Source organism: Cebus imitator, unplaced genomic scaffold (assembly GCF_001604975.1).
Source record: "Cebus imitator isolate Cc_AM_T3 unplaced genomic scaffold, Cebus_imitator-1.0 Scaffold125, whole genome shotgun sequence".
In the NCBI taxonomy this organism is placed as follows: Eukaryota; Metazoa; Chordata; class Mammalia; order Primates; family Cebidae; genus Cebus; species Cebus imitator.
Genome location: NW_016107440.1, coordinates 5,453,337 through 5,463,756, shown reverse-complemented (window position 1 = coordinate 5,463,756; position 10,420 = coordinate 5,453,337). Strand labels below are relative to the sequence as shown.

Sequence of the window (10,420 nt, the reverse complement as noted above, 5' to 3'; positions counted from 1 at the left end):
TTATTACTTTAAGTTGCTAAATTTGGGGGCTAATGTGTTACCCAGCAATAGATAGCTAATGCAAGGAGACAAGAATAATTCATAAGGAAGCTCTCATATCAAGATGATTTTGGTGAGAAGTATTTGCTGATTTAAAAGGCAACTGAAAAGCTAAATGGTCCTTTTAGAGAGTAGGATGAGGACGGCAGGAGGGTGGAGGTAGAGGGGCAAACAGAACCCTGCACAAAAATTTACAAAGGTGAATCACACGGGAGCCTTACCTTGTAAGAGCTCCATTTCTGTTATAAGAAATGTATATAAATAAGCAACCTGCCAAAGAATTTAATAATTGTATAGACGAAGCACAAATTGTGTCCTTTATAATTGAACGACTTTTCGTTTTCTGTCCACTAGGTCCTTCTACATGCCAGGATCCTTCAGTTTTCTTTTTCCTGACTAAGGGAGGCTTCAGCCTAAAGATAACCTGCAAGATCAGTGGCTGGCGATTCCCTCAAAGTGAGACTTTGCATTCAGGTTGGTACTCACTCATGGGCATACGCAGCAGGCGACTTCCAACGTCCTGTAAACTGTGTTCAGGCTTTGTCCTCCTTAAGTTATAAGTAAGTCACAATAAGGGCCACAAAATAGCATTTCTCTTGTACTACTGCGGAAAGCCCAGTCCCACCCCACCTCAAATTCTTTCTAAAAAGTCTCGCATCATGTCTCAGATGAGTCCCAATATGTGGCACCCACCATTTTTCTTGTCTTTTTTTTCTCCCTGCAAGTGGTAATGCCCTGTTGGTAGCGGAAGCGCTGGTGTTACCTCTCACTGCTGCTGTAGAAGTGGCACCACGCATTGCTGATGCCTTGGCACTTTGCATCCCAAGGTGTCTGTTAGAAAAAAGGCTTTTTCAGTGTCACTTCCTTAGCATAAGCTCTAGCACCCCAGTTCCTGCCATCTACAAATTCCACCTGGCTGGCCCAGATTAGATTCAAACTAGAATTTTTGCTTTATTTCAGAACCTCTAACCCAGAAGACGATATAGAAGAGGGTTAATAAATTTGGGTTCTAGAATCTCTGTAAGACTTCTTAGTCCCAGATGTATGATATCAGAATTACTCAAATCTCTGTTTCAACATCTTGAAAATGTGTATGGTGAAAATGTTCAGTTAAGAGAGCATTTGTGAGATTAAGTGAGGCAATATTTAAAAAATACTTAGTACAGTCCTTGATGCCAGAAAGCACTGCAAACACCAGTTGTTAGGAATATATTTGCAGTAGTTTTCCACCCATCCACAGTTCCAATTAGTTACAGTCAACCACAGTCCAAAATATTAAATAAAAAATTCTAGAAATAAACAATTCAATTCCTAAGTTCTAAATTGCATACTGTTCTGAGTATGTACACAAAATCTGCACCACACAGCTCCACATACCCAGAATGTGAATCATCCCTTCATCCAATGTATTCACACTGTAAATACCACCTGAGCATTCATCATGGAAATCACCTGCTTCTGAGATCCAGCCACTGACATCATCATGGCTCAGTGGCCCAGGATCACCCAAAACAGACAATCCTCCTTCCGACGTATGGTCAGAAGATTAGTAGTATCCTAATGCTGTGGCCCAATGCCTGTGTCACTCTCCTCACCTCATCTCATCACATAGGCATTTTATCATCTTACTTCAGCACAAGAAGAGTAGGTACAGCACAATGAGATATTTTGGGGGAGGCAAGAGTTCATATTCACATAACTTTTACAGTATTGTTATTATAGCATATTGTTATAATTCTATTTTATTATTAGGTATTGCTATTAAAATCTTACTGTGCCAAATTTATATGTTAAACTATATCATAGGTCTCCATGGGTAGAAAAAAAGCACAGTATATATAGAGTTCAGTACTATCCACTGTTTCAAGCATCTACTGGGGGCCTTGGAACATAACCCCATGAATAAGGGAGAACTACTATATATTGTAAAGTTAAAGTATAAACTTAACATCCAGAGTTCATTTATTTATTCAACAAATATACTTTGGCACTGACAACCTGCTAGATTCTGAGCCACTACTGGTGTACAGTGATAAATAAGACAGTCATGGAATCTGTCCTCGGATCTTAGAGTCTAATCACAGAGACACAAACAATCTATATAGTTACAATTGTGACAAGTGTTATGGGAAAAAGTAATGGGTGCTCTGAAAATGTGTAATGGGAAAGAGGACCGTCTCTTCACAGAGGATACAGCAGCTGCTTCCTTTTATATCTCCCACTGTTGCTAGAATACATTTCTGTTTATTAGGATGACCATTTGGAAAGGCTGCATATTGAATCTGTAAGGCTGAGGGTCAGACAGGGACATTTCAATTGCAGCTGAGAATATGGCAGTTGCAGAACATCCACAGATCAGGAAGATGAGAGTAGCATGATGACCCTAAAGAAATAGCAAACCCAGGACGTAGAAGAAAGAGCTGTCTAGTCCCAGCATGGAGCGTACTGTACTTCTCCATTTTCTAATCCCAGAGCACCCTGTGACCCTAGGGGAATATGTGTGGACAGAAGGAAAAAGCTGGTATGCTGGTGAACCACAAACCTGTTTTCAAATGATGCACAGATCTCCCCTCTTTATCTCCAAAGCCTAAGTGAACCAGACACTGAGCCAGGATCCCACCGCGTTTATTAAGTCTTCTTTTTGAATTGAACCCTTTATCATTATGTAATGCCTTTCTTTCTCCTTTTTGATCATTTTTGCTTTAAAGTCTGTTTTCTCTGAAATAAGAATAGCAACCACTGTTCTCTTTGTTTTCCATTTGCTTGCTAGATCTTTCTCCATCCCTTTACTTTGAGTCTATGAATATCATTGCATGTAAGATGCGTCTCTTGATGACAGCATTCAGCTATGACCCAGCTTTTCTGCTCCTCAATATTTGCAAAAGAGAAATGAAAACTTATATCCACACCACGACTTGTACATGAATGTCCATAGCAGCTTTATTTACAATAGCCAAAAACTGGAAATAATCAAACGTCCATCAATAGGTGACTGAATAAACACATAGATGTATATCCATGCAATGGTACTTAGCAGTGAAGAGGAATGAATAATTAATTCATATTATAGCAAGGATTAGTCTCAAATAATTATGCCAAGTAAAAGAAACCCAACAAGAAAGAGTATAGAATATATTAGAATATATGATTCTATTCACGTGCAATTCCAAGAAAATACAAAGTAATCTACAGTGTCAGCAAAAAAGTTGTTGCCTGGAGACGGGGAGGTGAAAGAGAATCAGGACGGGAGTATTACAAAAGACATGAAAAAACGGGGAATGGATACGTTTATGAGTTCGAACCTGATGATGGTTTCACAAAAGTGTAGATATGGCAAAACTTATCCAATGGCACACTTTAGTATTTGAAGTTTATTGTATGTCATTTACACTTCAATAAAAATGTTTTTAAAACAGTGACAATTATTTTAAATGACCCTGATGAAATATTGTGCAACATTTAAAAATAGTATTTATAAAGTTTATATTGCCACTGATATATAGTATGTATCAAGTTACAAAACCAGGATATCTAAGAATATTGTTTATAACTATGTAAAACAAAATATTAAACAACAAACTAAGCACAGATAAACTTTCTTAAGAAACACACGGTTCGTCTCTGAGAGATGAAGTTAAAGTGTAACTTGTCCATCTTTGTCATGTTCAATATTTTACCAATTTTCTAAAATTAGCTTTAAATTTTTGTTGTAACAAAAGCTTATGAAATTTTAATTTTATTCATTTAAAAAAAGTAAGAGCACGTAGTTCTCAGGCCTCCATGAGTACTTTTGGAAAACCCAGATGGAAGAACAGTGTCTTTGTCAATAGGAAAATCTGTTAAACAGGAAAGGGCTGTCCATTTTTGTCCTCAGATGAGCATTGCGAACACCGCTGCCTCGGGGGTGTTCAGTGTAGCGTATCTACCTGAAGCGGGCCATAACCCAGACCTGGGAGGTTTGTACAGGAGTGTGTGTTCAACTTCTTCCTCTCTATTCTCTGACAGCCAATATCAGACCCTGCCATTAGCCTCCTCAACAGAAGCTCCCAGCCATGAAGCCTCTCCTCATTGTGTTTCTCTTTCTTTTCCTTTGGGATCCAGTGCTGACAGGTAAAACTGGCAGATTTTGAGGGGGGCAGGGGAGCTTCATATAGAAGAACAATTCCACTAAACAACCCTATAAACAGACTCCCACCATGGACCCTTGAATTTTCAAATAGAAAAAGGCATCAGCCAGTTTTGATGTCAGCAAGACCTGGGCTTGAATCTGGCTCTCCAACTTCTTAACTGCGTAACTTTGGACAAAGGTCTGGCCTTCTCTGAGCCTTAGTTTCCTTTTTTGTTTTTTTTTTTTTTTTCTTTTTTGGCTGAACTGATGAGCATCCATGAGCCTTAGTTTCTTCATTTGAAAAATGGAAATGAAGAGCCTTACAAGGATTAGATCAGATCACGTATGGAATGTCTGTATGTAATATGCAAAGTACCTGGCTCGTGAGACCTGTCACTGTATTTTCATCAGTAACGCCCACCCTGTTTTGCTATTGTTATTTTGCCTCTAATTCAAGAATGTATCTAAGTATAATAGTCAAAACCAGCAAATAATGATAACACAATTTGTTAATTTTCTAATATACTATAAATTTCTTATAGTTAATTTACTATTTGTGACTCCATTGGTTGTTGTTGGGACCAAATCCACTATGGTTTATGGCAATGGATTTGTGGGCTCCAGACAAAGAAACCCATCTAGTGTACAACATTCCCTTCAATTCCTTTTGCATTCTCCTAACTTGTCATTTCCATAGAAATTTCTTGTCTCATTTTATAGACCATTATGTTTCATCTTCTCAAAAGTGTTACAGACTGTCCTCTTGGGCTTCTGTCTTGCCAACTAAGTAACAATGATCCCTTCTTGTCCCTGTAGGATGATTATCCTCCAGGGCATTATGACTCAGTCAGGGTATGTGTTTGCTCAAAATTTCTACAGATTCCTTGAGCTTCATCCATTGAGACTTCTCAAATCTTCAGAATTGATTTCACCCTGCTCCAAACGACAAGACCATTCCATGTTGCAAATACGTCATTGCACTTGTCATGATTTTTCCTCTCCCAGACAAATTCTGTATTTCTTCTCTTTTTGTCTAGACTGAAAATTCACTGAGATTAAGGTCTATGTCATACTCAGATCTGTACCCCAACAGTCCTTGATGCACATGATTTATAAAGATTAGTTTATGAATAATAATGAGTAGTTACTTAAATAATAAATAATGAGTGAATGACTATGTGAATAGCTAGCTTGATTGTTTGGATCATATTCACTGACCAATTCAGGGCAGCTTCCAAGTTATTAGTTGTTTTAGTCAGCTTGAGCTGCCATAACAAAATTCCACAGACTGTGTGGCTTAGACAAAATTTATTTTCTCATAGTTCTCGAAGATGGGAAATCCATGATCAAGGTGCTAGCTGATTCCATTTCTGATAACAGCTTGCTTCCAAGCTTGTGAATGGCCATCTTTCTGTTGTGACCTTCACTAATAAGACCATAAATCCTATTGGATTAGCTATCAATCTTATCGGATTAGGGTTCCACCATTATGACCTCATTTACCTTATATTACTCTCTGAATGCCCTATCTCCAAAGATAATCACATCAGGGGTTAGGGTTTCAGCATATGAATTTTGGGGTGACACAATTCAGCCATACCACTAATTAATTTTTTCAGTTACAGAATCCATTATTATGACCAAATCTCCTTGGAACCCAGTTGGATAAAAACTGAGGGACCAGTAATTTTATGGTCCAAAAAGGCCTGTAGTGAGTTATCTTTCTATTCATTTTCCTTCCAGGTCTAAATCCACTATCATCAGAAATGCACACGAAATGCTATAAGAATGGCATCTGCAGACTTGAGTGCTATCAGAGTGAAATGATCGTTGCCTACTGTAAGTTTCAGCTGGAGTGCTGTGTCACAGGAAATCCTCCACCCTGACATGAGAAACCAGTGAATTGCCACAATCTTGAAGGCCCTTGGTTCTGCCATCTTTCACAAAACCAGGGAATGTAGATCAAACTGTGACACGATGATGTGTCCACAACTGTTGAGAAATGCTAAATGTATGATTGCTTTGAAATTCTGAGCGTAGGATAGAGAAGATTGTTTGCTAAGAAGAACGATGGCAAGGAAAAATATCATTCACCTGTTAAAACGATGCTTTAATCTCGGGCCATCTGACCCACCCTGCCCCGTGGCTCCCTCATGGAGAATACTTTTTAGTTTGTGATCACTGGTAAGTGGGCACCAGCTGCCTACCTGGTATATTTTTATGTTATGAGAAAATACCAAACATCTGTTTGTTGATAATAATCAGCTGTTCAAAGAGAATAAATGCGTGGGTCAGAGTCTGCTCGAGGCCCTTAACCCGGGATGCTGTCAGCCCCTGAGGCTCTCAGCTCAGTAGGCTGTTGACCCTCCGGATAGACCCACTTTGCTGTTCTCTCTGGGTATCTGCTTCTTAATTCCCAGCACCACCTGGGTGGGGGTCTCTATAGACAAGCTGGACTCTGTACACAACTACTGGGTTTTAGCATTTTTATAAGCCAGCAGACTCTTATAGTCTTAAATTTAAAGAGCTGAGCTATAGGCTTCTTTAAAAGATCTAGGTTTTTCACAAAAACAATGTAGAAGATATTTTCTCACTTCAAAGGGATGTCCAGTGTGCTCATCAGCACCTGTTTCTTCCTCGAATCACAGAGAGGATATTCTTATTATTTAGAGAGGCTTCAAGAGAAACATCTTTTGACACCTAAGTCCTGTCCTACCTTCTCTTCAGCTTCCCATTTCCCATTTCTGTGAACCTCCCATCTGTAGAGAAGCAGATTTGCCATGGCCCCTGACAACCCTGTACATCTCTCATGTAATTCACAGAGGTAGGTCTTAACTACAGGCTGGCCCAAGTCTGGACTGAATCTGGCCCTGAAGTTCCTTTGAAACAGAAGAAGAGAGGACATCTTGTGATGGGCTGGCACAAGGTAACTTCTCATCCACCTCCCTAGTTTCAGCTGAGCAGTGGAATTTCCCACCTGAGCCCCTAGGGTTAAGCTACAGGCTGCAAGACTGCTGGCCTGTGGTTTAGCGTTGGTTCCTTAGCAGCAGAGTGATGCCTCCTCTGCTGCCCATCATCTGACCCCTCTGGATGGGTGTCATGCTGATCTTGCTTTGCTGTATGTGTAACTAATAAACTGTCTAAATCCATTCAAACACATGGTTTTCTCTACCAATCACCTTTATGAAGGTGTAACAGGAAAGCTTAGCAACTTCTGTCGTGGTGCGGCCGGCCCTACTGTCTACTGCGTGGCTGGTGAATTCTTGCCTGATTTTTCAACAACATTCGCCCTTATGGATGCACGAATGTGTGAGTTCTGTATCTGCTGCTCAGGATAAAGAGTGGATGGCAAAGGAGGGTAGATTTCGGTTGTGGGGCAACTTTCATGGCCTTCAGTGCTAGATATGGCTCAGACTCTCTAGCAATGTGGGGCTGAGAGTGTAGGGTTCTTGCTGCAAATAGCCAGTTGCTGATGTGGTACAGGGATAAGAATACAGAGTCTTAGTTTGGGGGCTGAGCCGACAATACTGCCTGCCCAGCCACACGTGGCTGCTGGGAAGGGATGAAAAGAGAGCAGCGGGTGAAAAAGCCTGAGGGTTTGTAAGGAGTTCTGTGCTCCCAGCAAATGTCCAACCTTTGAGCAAATTCAGTATTCATGTCTTTGGAGAGGAAGATACTAAAAATCCATTAGAATGTGCCCTCTCAGGGGCCCAGACTCCCTGTGTAGACCTTAGAGAAGGTTAGTTAAAATTGAATGGGATCACAGATGGCCTGGAATTATAACCGTGGTTACTAAGTGTGCAGAGGAAATAATGCATCCAGACATGGCCAAGGAAACTGTCAGACCCTGAGGGAGGGAGAGGGGACCCTACCTGAAGGGCACTGAATCTTCTGGAACTTTGGCCTCATAACATCCTGGACAGTCTTAGGCTTGCTTTTCATCTCACTCTTCCTAGTTGGGTTCAAGTTCTCTACACATACAGATAAAGAGAAACCTGAAAACAATCCAGCCTGCTGACAATCTGAAAAATCAGGTGCATGATACTCTACAAGCTAATTAGAAAGCTGATCCCCAAAGCCAGAGAAAGAGTCTGCGTTCTCTGTGCTAGAAAGTTCTCTCTGGAATCTGGTTAAGTCCTGCATGGACAGAATTTTCCACTGCCACAAGACATCAAAACAAGATTATCACATCAGGTCTAGGCAACCTCTGTGCCTCAGATCCTGCTGAAATTATTCGGACTAGCCACTATTAAACCTGCTTATCCCACCTCAATACTCCTTCCCAGGGAAATTTGCCAGTCCTGCACTGCCTTCATCTTACTGTTGACAAGCCATATACCCTGTCAGGAAATGAACTCTGTAACAACCGGGGTAGCGGCAAACTTTTTTGTTCTTTTGAGAGAAAGTGTGTATGTTGCATGCACACCCTCCAGCTTTGCTGAAGGAATCTGAACAGATAGATATTCACTAATTTTGCTTGGTCTCTGTACATTGACACTTTCAAAAGAAACCCAATTCCAAGATCCAAAGCTTTTTTTTAAAATAATTTAAGTATTTACCAAATCTATCTGTATGGAAACAAAATGGGGGAGGAATTTGTCACCATGTAGAGCAAACTCTCTTCAAAATTCTTTCTGAATATCGCTCCCTGAAATCACTCATTCAGTAGTGAAACTGCATTGTCTAAGACCAACGTCTAGAATTCATCTGGGATGTCTTGAATTTGTAACAGAGATGCTGAGAAGCTTCAAAGGGTAAGAACAAACTCTGTCTTTAAGGAAACTCATTTTTACTTAGAGCTAATTTTTGACATTTTTCCAGTTTTATTGAGGTATGATTGACAAATAAAAATTGTATATTCAAGGTGCAGAAACGTGGCTGGATATACATATGCATCGTATAATGATTACCACAATCAAATTAATTAACACATTCCTTACCACCCATAGTTACTATTTGTAGGGAAGAGGACTCTTAAAAATTATTTTCTTAACAAATTTCAAGAAAACAATACAGTATGATTATATAGTCACCATGCCATGCATTTTATCGTCAGAACATATTCATCTTCCAGCTGAAAGTTTGTACTATTTGACAAATATCACCCCATTTAATCCAACCCCTGGCAACCACCATTCTACTCTGTGCTTCTATAAATGGAACCCTTCTTTTTTTTTTTCCTTTGGAGACAGAGTCTTGTTCTGTTGCTCAAGCAGAGGGCAGTGGCACAATCTCGGCTCACTGCAACCTCTGCCTCCCGGGTTCAAGCAATTCTCCTGCCTCAGCCTCCCGAGTAGCTGAGACCACAAGTGCACGCCACAGTGCCTTGCTAATTTTTTGTATTTTAATAGAGACAAGGTTTCACAGCGTTGCCAGTCTGGTCTCAAACTCCTGAGCTCAAGCAATCCACCCACCTCGGCCTCCCAAAGTGCTAAGATTACAGGTGTGAGCCACCACACCCGGCCTGGTGCCCTTATTATAAAAGAGGCCCCAGAGAGATCCCAAATCCCTTCCACGTGTAAGGATGCAGCAAGAAGCCACCATCTACGAACCAGCAAGAGGCATTCACCAGACACCAAATCCGCCAGCACCTTGGTCTTCAACTTCCCAGCTCTAGAAAGGTGAAATAAATGTCTGTAGTTTCTAAGCCACTCCATCTGAGAAATTTTGCTACAACAGCTCTGAAAGGCAAAGAGACCATCTTGTATTTTCTGTATTCTGATAATTTGACTTCTGGAGCCTTGTTGAAGCTGGAGGGCTGGCCACTCCCGGAGTTAGCCAATTCCTAGAGACAGTAAGTAAACAATTTACCCACAGTCTGCTCTTCAGACCAACCAATTCAGAGTCCACACCTCAACCACCTCCTTTATCAGGCCTTCATACAGCGGGATGCTATCCACAGTTATGTGACCTGTGCTCGAGTTTCCCAGCAGGGGGTAGCAGGGTTGTGACATAGATTCCGTGAAATTCCTTGGTTATTGATAACTTAGGTGTGTTGGCTTTCTTGAATGCGGGTGACAGTAGTAACAAACTGGTCTTGCGGACAGACTCAGGACCTGCTGGTTAGCCACAGTGGTGCAGGCGGTGGTGACAGCTGAGATCCACAGCGGTTTTCTCTGTCCTGGGTGCAGTATTAATCTGCCGGGCGATATTGTCACGGACAGTGTCGGTTGGCCTCCGGCCAGGAGGTGGCGCTTGCAAAACAGCAGCAGCCGCGGTAGCAGCAGTGGGATGTTTGCTTGCTTGATGTTACCCAGAGGAGCGTACGCTGGT

General features: G+C 41.1%; 1 protein-coding gene across 1 annotated transcript; it reads left to right on the top strand.

Moving 5' to 3' along the window:
- Positions 1-4,030: 4,030 nt before the first annotated feature.
- Positions 4,031-6,085, top strand: DEFB134 (defensin beta 134). The gene is made up of 2 exons (XM_017540491.2): positions 4,031-4,149; positions 5,891-6,085. Exons 1-2 carry the CDS (start codon positions 4,092-4,094, stop codon positions 6,031-6,033), a joined length of 201 nt encoding a protein of 66 aa, XP_017395980.1. The 5' UTR covers positions 4,031-4,091; the 3' UTR covers positions 6,034-6,085.
- Positions 6,086-10,420: the final 4,335 nt, after the last annotated feature.